Here is a 19,122-nt window from a genome sequence, read left to right as displayed (position 1 = left end):
ATGCAACAAGTTTGCCAGAACATGACACATTACATCATGTGGATGCTTCAGAGGATAGTGGTGTTTCCACACTGAAAGCATCTCTGGGATGGAGTACTCTAGTGTTGATGATACCGTGCCTCTCTCTCAGGACATGTCTTGTGAATCAGTCTTGCCTCCCTCCACGGAGGTGTTGCAGGAACAAGCAAGAATGTGAAATCGTAGGAAGAATAATACAATCAACATCACGAAAGGTCATGAGATCAATTACTTACCCCAGTAACCAGAATGCTGAGGACAAACTAATTGTCAAGTATGTAAGTGAGAGTCAGACACCCGGCAGCACCTGTCCCTTTTCCTTAGATTTTGCACTGGATCAGACTTGTTCACAGGATCACTGCCAGCTTCACACAACAACAACAGGGATTTCAGAGAAGACCTGTTGCTCACACTGTTCCTTGGAATTGCCAGTCAGTCATGACAACTACCCAGATTTTCGACATGAAATGAACAAAGTTTTAGAAAGCAACGTGTGGATAATGGACATTGTCTAAGCTACAAAGATTTTAGCCAACAGGAACTGGACTGCCATCAGAGGTTCATGTTTAGGCTTTCTAGGTTTCCAGATTGTTGGTTTATGAAGGACGTACTACAGCTACCTTGGTAACCTTACTGAGTGTCACAGGTTTTACATGCTGTCCACATTTTCAGCTGCTCTTTGCCACTGTGATTGTCAATACATGTGTGGACTTTGCATTTTACTCAGTTTTTACAAACAACAAAATAGTCTGTGCATATATTAGCGACACTTATATTTGCATCCATCACAGGCTATAACATATACTATAATTTTTACAATTGCAATCAATAGATACGTTTGCATTTTCGCCCTGGAATGAAACGGGAAACAGCCTGAATCTGTGAAATGTCCCATTCCAGAAAATGTTGTAGTTTCCAAACTAGTACTTATTGTATAGACTCACTTCCCTTGGCACATTCATGTTATTGCAAAAACAATATGAATCATGTAAAGCAAAAGTAGTGGAATAAAAGTTTATAGTAATTCAACATTTCGACGAATATAATATAATGACAAATAATGCAGAGGAGAGCAATATGTCTAAAGTTCAGTTCTGCCCGAGCAGGATTTTATGAGTTATGAGTTCCAAGGAAACATGACACACACTGTTTCACAATACTGGAAACCCATCAGTATCTGTTCAATCCTGTCATCATCTCACACTACGTGAGTACACATGAAAACACATATGACTTTGTCACATGGAGGCCTGATGAAAGTCAGGAGGTGGCTGAGGATACTGAGAGGTCACAGGACTATCACAAGGACACTACCCGTCACATCTGGAATGCACTACGCCTTCAACAACGCTGACATCATTACAGGCGGACGTGGGAAGGAAATCCAGAGAAAATAACTGTGTATGCTTCATATATGGCCACTGGAGGTCGGCAGAGTTGCAACATTATTATGTTTAACTCTAGGTTTTGTTTCTTCCTTCACAGAGAGCAGAATGTGGGGTCATTTTAAGGACACTTCAGCAGGAGGAATACCAGAACACACAGCGTCTCTCATGATGCCACATCCAAGAATACTGACAAGTTGCTCTTTATCAAATGTTCTTCTGGGATACTTGGTTACTGAAGTATCACAGGCAGATGTAATACTCTTTGTGACTGCTGAAGTTGTGTTTCAGTGTGCTTTACTACATCTTTCTGTTGTTGTTTCTGCTACGTATAAGTAGGGTATAAAATAGTATTAAATAGTGATATGATTAATGGTCTTCACAGTCCAGCAATCACTGTTTGCCTCCATTATATCACTATTTCATAGTTGTGAAGTAGCCCAGAAACACAACACTATGTCAAGACTGATGTTTTATCAATGGATGCAATAAAACAATAATAATAACAGGAAAACAGACTGGGCCGAGCTTTGACCATAAGACCAAGCAGGGAACATTATCAAATTCATGTCAATTCACTTTATTGCAGATCATGGGAGAAAAAGGTGAAACCTTAAAAAGATTGAAAGGGGAATCCTGAATGCAGCTTTTGGTAGGACTTATGCAGACAGCAAAACAGCTTTCAGTAATGTAGTTCATATGACACGTTTGTCAAAAGGGCCTTGCTGTCCACACACTTGTTGTTGGAACTCTCCTTCAAAGAAAATAGAAGAAGGATGATAAAACATGACTGTAAACTCTTTTAAACTGGTATTTCTTTTTCTAGTTCTATGAATCACGTTAAAAATACTTCGGAAATGTCAAAGAATTCCATTAAATGTGCAATTCATTACAAGCACACCCAAGACTTACTCCCATTCTTACTATTATCACCTACTGTGGTAATAAGTAGTACAATAGTAAAGGGAGATTCAGTGTTGTACAGTGTGGAATACATTAAGGTTTTGCGATCAGGAGTACTCTAAGAACAAGCCAGAGAAATATTGTGGCAGTTTTCATGGATCCTTGATGTGATACTGGGCACATTCAGGATATATATATATATATTACTGCACAATGCATTTGGACCCTGGAGGACACAAACCCAATAACCGACAGGTAGACGTCTTTAAGGACAGCCACACACAAAAATAGAGGTTTTCTTAGCTCTTTCCTCTCTGTCTTCTCAGTGAACTTTCTTATGGAAAACAGACAAATCTGTCTCTTTCCAGCTTGTCATCCGTTTCTTTGTGTCTTCAATTTGACATTCCAGTTTCCTTTCACCGTACCATCTCGTGTCTGCTAAATAAATGGTGTTCAGAGTGTGAAAGATTAGCGACTGTGAAGAAGGGACAAAGGAGGGACAGAAGAGAGGAGGGGGAATAACAGGACCATCAATCAAAAATACAGTCTGCGGTCCAACAGGAGGTGACAAAAAGTGTGTTTTTGTCAGTTTGACACTTGTCAGCGTCAGGGTTTCAAAGAAAGGATGGTGTTAACGGTTAATGTAAATTAATCCACTGTGATAGCAATTTACAAATCTGTGGAGTCTATTAATTCACATTATGTTGACTATGATATCCCAATCGTGGCTTCTATTTTATACATGAACAGTTTTCGGGTTTGTGGCTTAAACAGGTGCACTTGTGAGGGTAACAGCATGGCACAACAGCAAAAATATGAGCTGATGCAGCAACAACCGGAGTTTCTTGTTTTTACCAACCTCTGCACGGCTGACTTTCTATACTGTGATCCACAGGGGGAGCAAGAGAGTGGAGAAAATAGTGCCAGATGACTTCCAGCGGCTGCCAAACCCGAACCCCCTCGAGCCTTTTTGCTTTCCAACGTCATAATTGGATATTTGATGACTCTGTCCTTGAATAGCCCCAGCTCCACTTTTACAAAAACACTGAGATGTCCGAGGGGGAAGTTCGCGTAATGATGATGGGTCGAGTTTGGCTACTGCGTCGAGTTCAAATCTCAGTTTCATTACCCTGCATGCTTTTCAAGGACTACTGTGTGTGGAATGAAGCAATCTCTTAATAATGTGAATGGAAGCAACTTATCTTTCTCTTTATGCCTAGACAGCGTCCACTATCAGTATTTACACAATTATCATGAATACAGTGTTTGTTATTCTTTTCATTTAACAACTGGGGCTATTAGTGCAGAGCCCGTCTTGTGTTGACAAAAGCGCAACACCCAACGGTAAAATTTCTGGCAGTTGAGATTGTGGCATTGCAGAAGTAGTTTAATTGCTCTTATCTAGTTTGTATTATTACTTCTGTTCTTATACTAGTAGTTCTGTCCAAGGAGTCACGTCAGGTTTTTTTTCCATAATAGAGAAAGCATTAAACAGCCATACTCCCGTCACGACTGGGACATGCACACAAGCACACAAATAAATCAGGAATTACAAAAGTTCCTTCAAGTTTTGTCAACACTTCAATGATTTTTTTTGTCCGCAGGTAAATCGCTTTTGTAGGACTTGTTTAATTTACATGTCTCCATTGTATACCCTGACAAAAGCCCATTAATCCATTTGAGGTAAAGGCCTGATTCAGAACTCCCTTAATGGATTTATTTAATTTGTTAAAAGATGTGTGTGTGTGTGTGTGTGTGTGTGTGTGTGTGTGTGTGTGTGTGTGTGTGTGTGTGTGTGTGTGTGTGTGTGTGTGTGTGTGTGTGTGTGTGTGTGTGTGTGTGTGTGTGTGTGTTCACAGTTGGCAGTAAACTGGTTTTAATTTGGATCAGTATAGTTCATATAGTTGATTTGTCCATGTATTAAAAAGCAAAACATATATCCTAATCTTCATCTTCTTTCCTTTGCAGTATCTCACATACATTTCAAAATCAAGTGAAAGACTAACACCATCTCCTATACTGTATTTCTCACATTTTTCACTTAGGCCCAATTCCTCTTAAGCCTCCTGTAACACATTTACAGATTTGAACTATTGATGTGTGGGCAAGCCGCTAAGTTAGCAAACATGATGGATGAGAAATACTGTGAAGTGTGGCTGTGTCATAAGGTGCAGTTCCTCTTGATCACAACTGCTGTAAAATATCTGAATTATTTTATTGACCATACACACAACAGATGAGCACACACGGATACTGTCCTCCTACACAAACACCCCGTAGAGCTCATGCACTTGCGCATTAGATGTTTGATTAGCGGCCATTATAGGGAGGTCTCAACGGGCGTGAAGGGAGAGGCCAAATATTTCACATTCACCTTACTTTTGTCATGCAGGCAGCACTGACAGGATGAGAGGTAAGGACTGACGAAAACCAAGGAGCTATTAAAACAATATAAGGATCAAAGAGACAAGTCGGTGAAAAGAGATAATCTAATTGATATCTAGTTCTATCCAGAACCACAGTAAACTGACCACAGGATTACAGCCACCATGGTTACACTGGACATCAGGACGCTGGTGGTGCGGATACTGGAGGTGATCCTCACCTGTATCTCCTTCAGCCTGGTGGCATCAGTGGGCCACACCACCGCGTCCTTCTGGACGTGGTGCATGTTCACCTGGTGCTTCTGCTTCTGCGTCACCATCCTCATACTAGTCCTGGAACTCACCAGCCTCAGCGCCAAGCTGCCCATCTCCTGGGATGACTTCACGACCGCTTTTGCCATGTTGGCTACTCTAATGGTGTGTGCCCTTTTTTTTCCTCTCTTGTTATTTGTCTTTGTCTACAGATGCTTTTTTAAATTTACAAATTTGTCGCAGATTTTTGTGTAAATACATTAGTTATTCGCCACTGACATTGATCTCATTGGGAATATTAAAGTCAATTCTTTACAAAAGAAAATACATTTAAAAATTACTCAAGGCAACCAAATCCACATCAACACAAAATTAAATGATGTAGTGGTTGAGAAAATCAAACACTGGTTACAGGTCTGCATTCTTGAGCTTTCATTAGGGTCAGGTTGTTCCACTACAATGTTATGAAATAACAGAACGACTAGAATGGTGCACTCAGAGTGCGGATCTCTCTTAGGCGTGTCTGCAACAGTTAGAGTTACAGTTAGACTGCAAGTGTATCGCGTGTTTTTTACTCACACTCTGTGCACCGCTTCACGGGCGTGACCACCGCATGGAGCATTTATTTAGGCTTAAGATCTCTTATTTTCAACAATACGTGTGCAAACGTTGGGTTGATGCACAATAAAAAGGCATAATAATAACTGTGTCTGGCCTCAGCACTTATCTCGTGGCCGAGATGAAGATAATAAAAGAGAAGATGTGTTTTCCACCATAAACACTTGATGAAAATCATGTTTGACATTATGCTATTCTATATATGAGTGATTACTATTAACTGGTGCTAAAGGATTAATGTGGTTAGCAATTGTACTCATAATAACACAAATTCAAGCTAACTGCAAGAGAGTAACTTACAGATTGAATCATTTCACACTACATGTTTTACTTTTCTCTCATACAGGTGCTAGCAGCATCCATCATCTATCCCGTCTTCTACACTTGCCCTAACTGCGGCAGACAGATTGGTGCGACCGTTACTTCCTGTCTGGCTTTCATCCTGTATGCCGTTGAGGTCGGGCTGCTCCGGGCTAAACCTGGTGAGATAAGTGGATTTCTGTCCACAGTCCCAGGCCTCCTCAAGGTTCTGGAGGCCTTCGTGGCCTGCATCATCTTCATCTGCTTGGACTACAACCAGTTTTCTAGGTTTCCAGGGCTCCAGTGGTGCGTTGCCGTATACTCTACTTGCTTCATTTTTGCCCTGCTCGTCATCGTTTTTACCATCTGCCGCCTTCTGACTCTCTTCCCCGCACCGTTTGACAAAGTCCTGACAGTCTGCAACGTGTTGTCAGTGTTGATGTACATCACCGCTGTGGTCATCTGGCCGTTCTACAGCTTCAAGAACAATCCCAGGCCGAGCTACTGCAAGAATGGGATTATATGTACCTGGGATAATTTAGTGGTTATCACGTTCATGACCTGTTTTAACCTCTGTGCTTACATCGCTGATACCATTTACTCTTTTAGGCTGGTGTTCTTTGTCAGCAGAACCTAGGTTAGAAATATGTGTCATGTTTCAGCTGTTGGAAGTCCACTAGGACTCAAAGAATGAACACGAGAGCAGGAGAATGATACGTAGAGCAGCTCTTGTACAACTTCTGTTAAGCATTTCACCGTTGTCAGTTAAGATGATGCATTCTCTGAGAACATGAAACTGTGTCTAATTATTAATGTCGGGAAGATGTAATCCCAATATCTTTGCTTATTATTTTTGTCCCTCCCCGATTCTCATCTGATCCTTATTAATTATCTAATTTTGAGACAGCATTGATATGACCGCACCCATCTCAGTTGCAGTTGAGTGCATATTGTTGTTGATCTCTGAAATATGAATGAAATATAATAAAAGTTTGGATTTATACTGCTTACATGTGGTGTGTCGCTATTATTCGGTTGTTTCAGCACTCAAATAAATAAATAGATTACGATCATGAATGAATGACTCATAAATGAGCAATATGTTTAATGTGTACATACTCAGTTTAGTGGTTAAACAGTTACAGTGGGACCGCTCCTATCCTTCTCAAGGTATGTTTGCAAAGGTGTGTCAAAGTGTGCATACCGTGAAACACACAGCAGCTAGGTTTCAATCTCACAACTCCCCTCCCGCTATTCTGCTCTGAACAAACCTCTTACTGTCAAAAATGTATTCACCCCTCTGTGTTGCCATGTTTAACGAGGAAAGGAAAAAGAGTAGAGGCGGTTCTCATGTTCGTAAATGTAGCCTCCCTCTAACAACCTAACAAAAGCCAGTGAGTAATTGGTCAGGATTAAAGCCTGGTTTGCTAATCTTAGCGATAACGTGAGAGGTTACTCACATAACCTTTGACCAGTCCAGTCAAAATGGAGACTCAAGAGTAGATATTATAATGATATTGTAAACACACATAAAGGGAGCGAAAAAGAACCAGAGGATCAAGGGAAGACAGAGGAGATAATAAAATCTATTAAATGTTACTGTTGTCGTATACTGCAGGGGATTTTAATGTTTTTTTAAACTTTTTTCCTCTTTGGTGCAATGAATAAAAAGAGAGTTTTCATAGAACGTTTTGCTTTTTGTTAACACTGATGTAATGACTCACAATACATCACATTACAATACTAAAGTAAATGCACTAAAACATCATCGTGTAGTTTCATGTCAATTTGGTGTGAAAGTAGATTTTCCTCTTTTTTTGAGTCTATGAAAGAGTTAACTTTTTTTCAAACCAACCTGAAGTATAATCTTTGCACCATAAAATCCATAAAAATCCATTCTGTAAACTCTCCAATTTGTCCCACCCAAGAGCAATAAATCGAGTGAACTCAAGGTTAGGATCGGAGAGATTTTGCGTAGGATGTGACCTGCACACCTCGTCATTGTGCTGGAGAACATGCACTGGGGACCAGAGTCCAGCGTGTGTGTCTTGAGGGGAACATGATAACACTCAACCAGCATCCAATCCGTGGAGTGAAACAGAGCCATAAACTGCGCAGATAAGCCTGTGATGATCTGTTTGAATACACACAACCACACTTTGAGTTTCAGTTTCACAGAACACACCTGTTCGAGGCTCTACATGGATGTCTTCATCCGGATCTGGTTTGGAAAACATGGCCTTGCTGTACTGAGTAGAATCAACTGACTTTGGAAATAACATTTTTTCTTTTGCATCAAACGGACTCATCCTGTCCAGTCATGATTGGCGTGGACTTACGGGCGCTCACCCAGCCTGTGGGCATCATGCGAATAATGGCGACCATCCTCACCTGTATGTCTTTTAGTCTGGTGGCAACAGTGGGGCACGTCCCATCTCCCTACTGGGCGTGGTGCATGTTCACCTGGTGCTTCTGCTTCTTCTTCACCCTTCTTATCCTCATCCTGGAGTTCACAACTGTCAATACCAAACTACCTTTCGCCTGGGATGACTTCACCACTGCCCTCGCCATGCTGGCGAGCCTCCTGTGCCTCTCTGCCTCCATAATGTACCCCGTCTTTTTCACCTGCAGTACATGCCACCGCCAGATCGGTGCCTCCGTGGTGTCCTGGGTCTGCTTCGGGGTTTACGCAGGCGAGGTGGCTTTAACTCGCCTTCGTCCGAGTGGGCAGAACAGCGGGTTCCTCTCCTCGTTGCCCGGCATCATGAAGATGCTGGAGGCGTTCCTCGCCTGTCTCATCTTCACGTCCCTGGAGAATAGCCAGTTCTCCAACTCCCCAGAACTGCAGTGGTGCGTGGCCGTGTACTGCTTGTGCTTCATCTTCGCCATCCTCATAATCCTGCTCTCCACTGGACGGCTGACCTCTTTTTTTCCATTCCCCTTTGACAAGCTTGTGATCGTCTACAACATTTTGGCAGCAGTGATGTATATGACAGCCATGGTGATCTGGCCGCTGTATAGTTTCCGCGACAATAAGAGACCCGGTACCTGTGGCCACCTCTGTCCCTGGGATAAACTGGTGGTGGTCACCTTCATGACGATCCTCAACGTCATTGTTTACACCCTGGACACTGCCTACTCTATACGCCTTGTGTTCTGTGTTAGTAACCAGTGAGCTGCTGCTTATCAAAACTATCATGAACTGAGAACAATTTGAGTCCTGGGTTTGAATTATTGGGAACAGAAACAGATTTTTGCCCAGAGCCATTGCTTTATTTAGACAGATTCATTTTGTTGACGCTGAACTCAATATGTATCTTGTTCTAATGATGTTCACCAAGTGTTCACAAAGATGAGTGACTACAATAATAAAATGTTGGGAGCCCAGTACACTATTGAAAAAGAAGTAGAGTTAGTTAATGATTAAAACTGTAGTATCACTGTTGTAAAAATAAAAAATATCCTGGTAGAACTTTGGATCCTGATACACAAAGAGTATTCAAACAGTGGAGGTGATAATACTGAGCTCACACTTTATTATAGTGTCATAGTCAAATCATGTGTGTTTTCACTTTCATGCTTGTCATCTCATCATTTGGGGATGCAGCAACTTGCTGATTTAAGGAGTAGTTTGACATTTTGGGTAATATTCATATTAAATTGGATACCGCTCTCATATCTGTACAGTAAATAAGTCAGGAAGTTACTGCACCTGACCAAGAAATAGTCTGAGCTCAGCTTTGCTGGCGGATGATGTTACCTTCTTCAGAGCCAGGCTATAGCTGTTAGTCCTTGTTTCCAGTCTTTGCGCTTAACTAAGCAAACCGGCAGTGTGTGCTAGCTTTCTGTTTATCATAAAGACATAAGAGTGGTATTGATTTTCTCTTCTAAACACTGTCTTGTGGGGGGTTTTTTGCGATAAAGTAATTGCCAGCTGATACAGAACTGATCAATGTATGTGAATGTATGAACACTGACAGGCAAACAGAGCATCCAATGAAAGATAAGATGCGAAGAGAAGGAACAAGAGAGAGAAACACAAGGACAGAAGAATTTATAAGATAGAAGCTGAGACAGCGAGAGATTTCCAGACTTTGGAAGCATGTGTGGGAAAAGTGAAAAAGAAAATCCTTTAATCAACAGGCAGCTGCAGCATATGGAGTTGGATTTGTTGCAAGGTGTTATCTTTCTTTTTTTCTTATTTAGCTTCTTTTCTTCCTCAGTGATGTGGCAGGCAGGGATGGAGATCTAAAAAAAAGTGTGACGTTAATTCATTCTTTTCTTTTTTTTGAACCAATTGGAACCTTAAAGGGACGTCACCCAAATCTCACTTAATCCCGCAGCTATTGTGCTCCCTGGCACACCAATCTGTGTGAGTGAACTCAAGTCAAAAGGAGCAACTGAAGCGTGGAAATTCTGCTTTTCTTCTCATGTCAGTCTGTCAGAAAGACAGTGCACGTTTAGGTCAGTAGTCTATGTCTGTCAGACATGTTGGCAAAGTGCAGACAGCAGAGTCTGCTTTGAGTCTGACACCAGTGATTCTCAAAGTGGGGTATGTGGCACTAAATGGCCCGCTAAATAATTAGCTTTACATTTTTAAATTGCGCTGTATCTTTAAAAATGCAATTCACAGATGGGGACCATTTGCGCCAATAAAACAAGCCTATTGTGTCTATTACGTTAGCTTTGGGCCAATAGACATGTTGATAATTGTGACACGCAGCAATAAGTTAATTATTTTTAAGTTGAAGAAATTAGTGACAGTCAGCTTTAGACTGTTAAGTTTAAGGATCTGGATTTATTAGGACTGTTTCGCTACTGTTTATTTTCTGAAAGCTTTTAAGATTAAATATTGAAATGTTGGCTTTAAATGCTGTAAAGATGAGTCCAAATTAAAATCTTCCTCTGTTTAAAATGTATATAAGTGGTATTAGTATGCAATAAAATTACAAATTTACACGCTGTGAGACTAATAAAGGATTATCTCATTTTATCTTAACATGATTCATATTGAAATGTGTTTCTGTTTGTCACTATGAAAGAGGTCTGAAGTATTAAGGTTGAAAAGTTTCATAATACATATACTCTTAGCATCTAAGAGTATAAATGGTAGTAAGCTTAATCATTGTTATGATTATAGGGGGCCCTTGGAAAAGGTCCCTGGCATCAAAAACGTTTGAGATTAGACAGAGGGTGTACTTCACATTGTTTCACTTCAGGTGAAAAATACGACATAAAAACTTAACTGTGTCACCCATAGAGTGCCATGTCAAACTGGGCTGCAGCTACAGATAGAAGAGTGACATTTCTTCTAAAAGCGGATATCCACTTTAGAAATAATCTCCAAGACTCAACAATGGGAAGTAATGTCAATAGAAGGAGATGCCGTATGAATCAATGACATTCCTTCAACCTCCTCTCACTCCGTTATCTGAGGAGAGTTTAAAACACTGGTAAAAAAGGAAAATGATTGACTATTATCAGTAGAAACAAGACTTGTGGTTCTCTCATCAAGTGTATAAATAATGGTAATTACTGTAAAGCAGTTCTGCAAGAACTTAGAACTATATTTTAAGTCCCGCATTTAGCATTTATCAGCAGTATGTTAATAAACCTTTAATAAATGGTTAATAATTTACTATGATGTAGTTGTACGCAGCTATAAAGACATTTTCAAAGTGTCTTTTAATGTGAGCAACTTCTCTGAAAACATTTTGTATTATTACATGTGTTTTACTAAATTCTCATTTGTTATATATTTACCAGATTGTGGTAAATTATAGTTGTTGACAAATACATTAAATAAACACTTGTATTGGCTTACAACTACATTGTAGTGTGTTATAAACTATCTATTAAATGTTTACATACTGTTATTTAATGCAAAAACGGGGACCGAAAGTAAAAGGTTGCCCTTCATATATTTTATGTTTTAAGCCAAATCAAGGTCAATATATTCAAATAAACTCTAATCGTGTTTTACCTCTAACTTGTTATTGACTGGCAAAATTACAATTGTTTTACGCTACTCAGACTAGGACAAATACAAAGCCTCTTAAGTTCTCACTGAGCTACAACCAAGTACAGCTAGGATCCAGGATATTCCCATCCAAGCAACACACTTTCCTCAATTCATTTACATCAAGTTTCTAATTAAAGTGAATTTAAATGGCTGATTTTATGTAAAGAGGAAACCTGACTAAATTACTCAACTTACATTAGCAGGAACAAACATGATACATTGCTTTACGTCAGGTTTTTTTAATTATTGCTGCATATTAGCCAAATAGCCTCAGACTCTGAAGAAAATTAGCATTTCCTTCTCATGCTCCAAAAATAACATGGATGCCCTTTGGGACAATCATGCCTCTCCCCTCAGATTGCAGCTAAATTGGGCTTGTGCTGAAGTACTTGTGGTCTTTTAAAGTTACACAATTAGACCTTGAGTTGCAGCACTCCATCAGGCTAATCAATGTAGGTTTTTAGAAACCAGAGCACATTGCCAAAATGTATCACAAACGCAATGAAATTTTGTTAAAGTTGGCTGTGTCTTAGATATTGTAAAAGTAGCATAAGTGAGAATTAGCATTGGTTGAAGAGTGGTGTTGAAAGGTCTTTACAGATTTCCAATTTTGCTTTATACTGCAAGCTGAAACCAGCCTGTAAACAAGAGCTTTGCTTTTTCTCAACATGTTTTGAATTATACTGGAATCACTGTATGTATACTTTATACTAAATGTAATTATATAAGTATTACAGTATGTGGGCAATCAACAGATTATTAACACATGGCCCTGAAATCTGAGCGGACTTTCGACATCCTTGTCCAGCTGCGATCCACTAAGGTGAGCTCACCATATAACCACAGTTATAAGCGTAGGAGTCACTCAGTCATTTTTTATCTTTTAATAACCTTCAATTCAACTGAGCAGCAATCATAGGAGGAGACTGTGAAAATAAATCACCACCAATTAGTTGGCAGTACTTCAAGAGTGTCAAGGGATCAAATCAATACACCTTATATTTGAAAAAGCATTTGTGTGCGCGTGTGTGTGTGAGAGAATCTACCTGCATGTTTGCACTGTACACTATTCAATTATAATTATTTATTAATTACAAATAACAAATGGGTATTGTAAAGTTATGGACATTTTAGAAACATGTAAGTGAGACACAAGTAATGAGAAGACGTTTTTTTGTCGTTCTTTCAGTTCAAGCAGTGGTCAACAGTGATTGGCTGCAGCTCGGGTGAAAGTTCCACAAATGAAATATGTTGGTGCAGCCCCACTGCAGCGAGCTGTCACAGCACCCCACATAAACCATCATGGAGGAGGTGTGCGTAAAGGCTGTTTCTCCATAATGTGAATGAATGTGTTTTATTTGACTTCTCTGTTCACTAAACGTTTATTTGCCATCATTATTAAAAAAAAACATCATTCTTTATAACCTAAAAATTCACTTCTAAAACCATAGTTATAACTTCAAAAGGTTGCTTCATACACATTTCAGAGCATGTCTATTGCCTCTACACGGCTCTCACCACGGCGACGGCTAAGCCAGTAGCTTGCAGCTAACAGTGGTAACGGTGTTTACTGTGCAAACAAGATCAAACAGTGGCGACAGTGTTGAGAGAAGGATGTTTTAGCCCCACATAAATCTTATGCCATAATTGAATCCAGGCCCAGGTCAAATAATCAACAATCAAATCAAGCTAACCCAGTTATCCTCGTTCAATGACCATGGCCCAGCTGGTTGATCTAATAATAGTAGTGTGTGTGTGTGTGTGTGTGTGTGTGTGTGTGTGTGTGTGTGTGTGTGTGTGCGTGTGTGTATATATATATATATATAGGTGACATAGGTGTGTGTTATGCATGTGAGCACCTGTTCAACATATTCCTTTCCTCATTGTCAGTGGGAAATGATTGGATCTTTTACTGCTTCTGCACAGAGAATGACACAAGATCTATAGGCCTAGTTTAGGACAACGTGTTGCTGTACCTTTTAAAGATTGATTACGTAGTCTTTTTCCAATATATTATGTTCTTTCAGCTAATAGCCTCAGAGATTGTTCATGATGACTGTAAAGATCATGAATCCATTTAGATTTGCACAACACTGTGGACCAAATGGTCAACCCCTTGCTGTATAAAGTGTTAATGTTATGGGACAACCTTGATACGTGTCTTATACTCAAAAAACACATTTACAAAATATAACCATAATTATATGTATGATATTCACTCATGTTTTAATTGATTTACTTTTAATAATGGTACCTGACCAGTGTTAGAACCTCAATTATTCACTGCCTCTTTAACTGAGCGGCTTCATTCTCTGTTAAGATCTTTAAGACGTTTTCCACAAAGTTATCCTTCATTTGTGTCTCTCCACAGAAACATTTTCAACCAATTTCACAGTGTATCAAACAAGAAAAAACAATTCAGACATTCCCGTTCCCTGGTTTGGTGCCAATAATCATAATGTAATAACATTATGACACGATCTCTGTTGGGGAGTTTATCAAACGGTAAATGACTTCTGCTGTGTTACAATCCTACAAGCTATACCCACCTGGTAACCCAGATATTAACCAGACAAACCTTTTAGGGCCAGAAATTCTGAAGATTTGATGACAGTCAGCTTTTTATCCTCGAGACAATTACTTTAAAATGTTTCTCTAACACACACACACACACACACCTTACGTCTGGAGTGGTTATTTTGAGCTTCCACTTTGTGCAGATCCTCCTTTTCTACAGACAGGGGTTAAATGCAGGCTGACACTGTCACTTCCACAAAAGCCTAATGGTGCCTAAATGCTTAATGATATGTCTTTTTTCGGAAAATCCCTCCCTCATCAATCCAGTCCCGGCAAGTTATAATAATAATTGTCAAATCGGTTTAATTTAGAAATAAAATATAGCCTTTCGGTCTTCCCTATTTAACTACTCTGATTTGTCCCTCAGGTGGAAGTACACAGGGCTTTGTCGTCAGGAATATTAAGTACTGCAAACTATTAGCATAATGAAAAAAGAAACATGAATGTACAACCAAATGCCTTCAAACTATAGCCTCTAAAAGAATGGCTTTGAATGATGTTTGAGTGATTTTCCGTTTGGATTTTTTTTTTTTATATAGTCTTCAAATTAGGGGAAATGTTTCCGGAAAAATATTCATTCCATATTGTCTTCAGGTTTTAAGATAGTGCTTCAAACTTTTTCATCAACTCAATTTTCCTTTAAAATGTTTGAATTTAATGAATAAACTCAGAGGAAAACAGCAGTATTGCTTTGCTTTAACAGTTAATAATGGAAATTCGGGTCTCTTTTGTATAGTAAACTAGCATCAGATGGAACAAAATACAGGTTCGATAAATCTTTTATCCCAGAATATTTTAGTGTTTACCTTCAATCTGCAGTCGATGGAAAAAAAACAATCTTTCTATGCAAATCAATAGAGATTTCATTAAGATCATGAGTTTACAGAGACAGCTTCGCTCAATTAAAGCTGAGGTGTGTATTTTTGAATAGAAACTATCCCGCTGGTTTCATCCTTTTTGTTGTATTCTATAGCATGTATAGGCAGGCTATCTAAGAAAATAATATTGCTCTAACACTCTCTTTTGCACATTTGAGCTTAAGGGCGTTTTCCTCTTTGAACAGCCCAGATATATTTTAGCTTATTTTCAAGAAATGAAAAATTATTTCAAATCATCAACAATCAAATCACTCAAGACTTTTACATGTGATTAGCAGAGTCAATCTCCATAGAACAGCATGTTAAAATGTTTTACAGAATAAATAAAAATGTTTTGGTCTCTACAGCTAATATCCTCGTTCATGACATCTGTTCGAGAGGCTGCATTTTTATAATATTCACCCATTTATATTGTATTGAGGATTAAAATTAGCCATAATTGAGGGCGTTGCCACTTTAAGAGAAAGGTAGGTGCCCTCTCAAGTCGCTGTATCTTCTGCTGCATCACCCGGTGCCGCCCTTTGCTCCACCGATGATTCACCTCTTAGCCCATTTTCTGATAAGCCAGGAATTAGGTTATCGCTGCCAAGATGGCCAGGGTCGGAGTCACCAGCTTCACAACAGCTCCTCAGAAACCTACTACGTCCATATTTTATACAGTCTACGCTCCCTGCATGGCAAGTCCAGTTAACAGCTCCATCTAGAGTCTGTGTGCAGATGAACAGCTCCATTAACGGCCGATACCTCTTTTCTGATGATTGATGCAGAAAATAAACAACAATAAGCAAATAAGTAACCTTGTTGGTTGGCCCCATGAAAACAGCTATTTTCAGACAGCCCAGGGCCAACATTACAAAATGCAATTAAAACTGCATTAAAAGGATATTAATTGAATGTACCATGTTACAAAAAGACCACATGGAGACGTAAAACTCATAAAGGCTTTAAAAACTTGCAGACGGACGCTGTGTATCAACAAGGTTTTCCAAAAGGTCGGCTCATTATGAACTAATTGAACATACAACATACAAGCAGCACAGAGACGGATTGATTGTTCGTATATTCTGCCTATGAATACTTTTAAGACTAGTTCATCTTCTGACCTAAACACACAGCGTCAGCCACAGAGTCGCCACTCTGGACATAATCTCATTTATGCCCCCACACACACACACACTCACACACTCACACACACACACATACACACACACACACACACACACACACAGGTTCTGTCTCATCTTGGTCATCAGAGGTGAAGTATTGATTCAGCTTGGTTGAGAGCTCCTGTGGGCCACAAACACTACACACAGATGTCGCACTCCTGTTACCTTGAGAGAGTTCTCCGATCGATCCACCAGCTTTTTGTCATCAGACGGACTCCAATCTGATATGATCTCGGTGCACAAGCCAATAGACTACAAGCTTGATATAGAAAGGCAGGCGGTGCATGCAAACGGCTTGAAGCCCGAGTGACTCATCTGAGCAAGAGGGAAAAAAAGAGCTTGAAGACAAAACAAGACTCAAAAAATCAACTCATGTATTTTCAATGTAATCCTGTATTCAAATGCAAGTGATTGTCTTAAAAATATTTTAACAACTGGCAGACACAGGCCAGAAGGGAAATGAAAACAATAATGCACATCATGCCAAATCAAGGCGAAGTAAAATATATTTTCCAAATTTCACAAAAAAGTATAAAACAAGTGCTCTGATTACTAGACTGAACATTCGTAATATATTCTCCATGTACTACTTACTGGTAGTACATGGAACTGAAGTATTACGCAAAATAGCACAGTAGTTCATAAGGAAACAATTCACTGCACCTCAGATTTACATGTAAATATAACAGAATGATTTTTACGGTACTTTGATCTTTTAAAACTTACAAAAATCTCCTGCTTTATACTTGCACAGCCATCATGTGGTGAACATGTTCGCTTTTCCTTTCAATTAGTTTAGACAAAACAAACTTAAGCGAGGAAATTGGATCACTGCAGCAAATGTAATGTAATGTAAACACTCTAACAGAATAGAAAATAAGCAATAAAGGACAAGGGCCATTTAAGGACAACTTGGGGACACAAACAATTGGAAAAATACCATCAACTGCTGCAACCGGCATTTCGAAAAAGGAAGAAAAGTGTACCATCTGTGGCGGGTCCATGGTTTATCAAATATCCATAGTCTGCAGTTTATTCTGTAAATCATTTAATGCTGAGATACTGAGTAATACAATGCTGTTAATGCTGTGTCTCTAGTATTGCGTCCTTTCCATACATATGAATGAGAGTGAACTGAAATAGATGTATTGCTGTTGTATTATGACTGCACCAACTGTAAATATAGGTGCATTTAAAAAATCACTCATCACTGTACTCCTATTTATTGTAGGAGTAGAATCGACGCAACAGAACCAGAGATATCGTCTTTCTTATTCCACAAATTATTCTTCATTGTCAAAACCTGGTGCTTACATTACCCACAATGCTACTCAACCGCCGGCAGTTTTCGGTCAGCGGTTCAAGTGTGTTACGCTAAAAGCAGCTAATGTAGCCTCAAGCTGCTAGCCTCCTGCAGAGATGAGGAACAGGCTACAAAGGTCTGGTAAGCTTTCTTCTCTCTCTGGAGCCATAAATGTCCAAATGCAACTTTTTCCTCTTAAAACCTGTAAAGAGACTTTGATGTGTAAACTTGGTGGAGCTCCCCTTAAATTGACTAATTGTCACGGGTGGAATGAGAGGACTGGGTCAGCAGGACTAAAACCCAAATGCAGATAACGGCGGCAGAGATAGTGCACTTCAGGGATTTATTTAACCAAATACACCAAAATACACACCTGGGCCGGTGTGTGTTTATATAGCAAGTGGCTGATGACACAATGAGGTGCAGCTGGGGAGATTGGAAGAGAAGCTCAGGTGAGAGCAAAGAGGTGATTGCAGGGCAGTGGCGGGATCTGCAATGAAAGGACAAAAAGTCTGAAGGCATCTGGTGGACAGGTGAAGTATAACGTCGGAGAGGCCTGGGATGGAGGGCATGGCTGAAAAGACAGCCGGGGAGACAGAAGGAGCAGGAATATGCACAAGTGAGGTAAACACTGTGACACTGGGAGCTCAGTGTTATTCATTAGCTTCTGCTTTGTTACTGTCCCCTTTAGTCTGGTTTAACACGTTTATGTTTGGTGCTTCTTTTGTAATGCCAACAGCTTTTGTTGACATCTACAGTTACAAAAATAAACCGTTGGAAACACTTGGAAATTTGGTGGGCACGGTCGAAATAGTTTTTGTTGACGTCGTCGTTAACCTTGAAAATGAGAGCAAGTGTGTGTGTAAATGAGCCATATCGTTATCCTGGAAGTGTCACTACACACCGCTGTCCCTGCAGGGCAAGCCTCTATACACAGCTGTGTGACTGTTTATTTATACACTCACAAATCTCATACATCTACCCATTTGTTCTGGTTAGGACCGGTCCAACAGGGCCAATAAAGAATAGGTCATCAACTCCCTACTGTCCCTTTTCCATTCCTCTCTCTGTCTCTCACACCCAGTGGGAACAAATAAGTTAGTATAACTTTATGATTCACTGGAAGCTCTATACATGGAGAAAATAAAAAAGGGGTTACAATGTGTGCTTTTTCACCAAAATCTGGTGTTGTGCTGTGATGTGATTACAACCACATGGGTGGGACTTTCCCATCCAAAGGCGGGGTGATGCTGTCCATATAAATACTCGCAGTGCGTCGAGGCGCTTCAATGAATCTGTGAGAGACACCTCGTCAG

General features: G+C 39.8%; 2 protein-coding genes across 3 annotated transcripts; both read left to right on the top strand.

Annotated features, from left to right (window-relative positions):
- Positions 1 to 4,702: 4,702 nt before the first annotated feature.
- On the top strand, positions 4,703 to 6,868 carry LOC306709318 (myeloid-associated differentiation marker). 2 transcript variants are annotated; one of them, XM_079177399.1, is made up of 3 exons: positions 4,703 to 4,719; positions 4,821 to 5,107; positions 5,907 to 6,868. In XM_079177399.1, the coding sequence occupies exons 2-3, from the start codon at positions 4,856 to 4,858 to the stop codon at positions 6,495 to 6,497; spliced, it is 843 nt and encodes a 280-aa protein (XP_079033525.1). In that variant the 5' UTR covers positions 4,703 to 4,719; positions 4,821 to 4,855; the 3' UTR covers positions 6,498 to 6,868. The 2 variants fall into 2 exon arrangements, with proteins under 2 accessions (XP_079033525.1, XP_079033524.1); XM_079177398.1 differs by having other exon boundaries at positions 4,704 to 5,107.
- A 1,156-nt stretch (positions 6,869 to 8,024) lies between these two features.
- LOC306709317 (myeloid-associated differentiation marker-like) lies at positions 8,025 to 10,864 on the top strand. The gene has a single exon (XM_079177397.1). It carries the CDS (start codon positions 8,181 to 8,183, stop codon positions 9,033 to 9,035), a length of 855 nt encoding a protein of 284 aa, XP_079033523.1. The 5' UTR covers positions 8,025 to 8,180; the 3' UTR covers positions 9,036 to 10,864.
- The last annotated feature ends 8,258 nt before the right edge of the window (positions 10,865 to 19,122 follow it).

Source organism: Pholis gunnellus, assembly GCF_910591455.1.
Source record: "Pholis gunnellus genome assembly, chromosome: 17".
Lineage (NCBI taxonomy): Eukaryota > Metazoa > Chordata > Actinopteri > Perciformes > Pholidae > Pholis > Pholis gunnellus.
The sequence above is the reverse complement of the archived record's forward strand: the minus strand, read 5'-3'. Positions and strand labels throughout refer to the sequence as shown.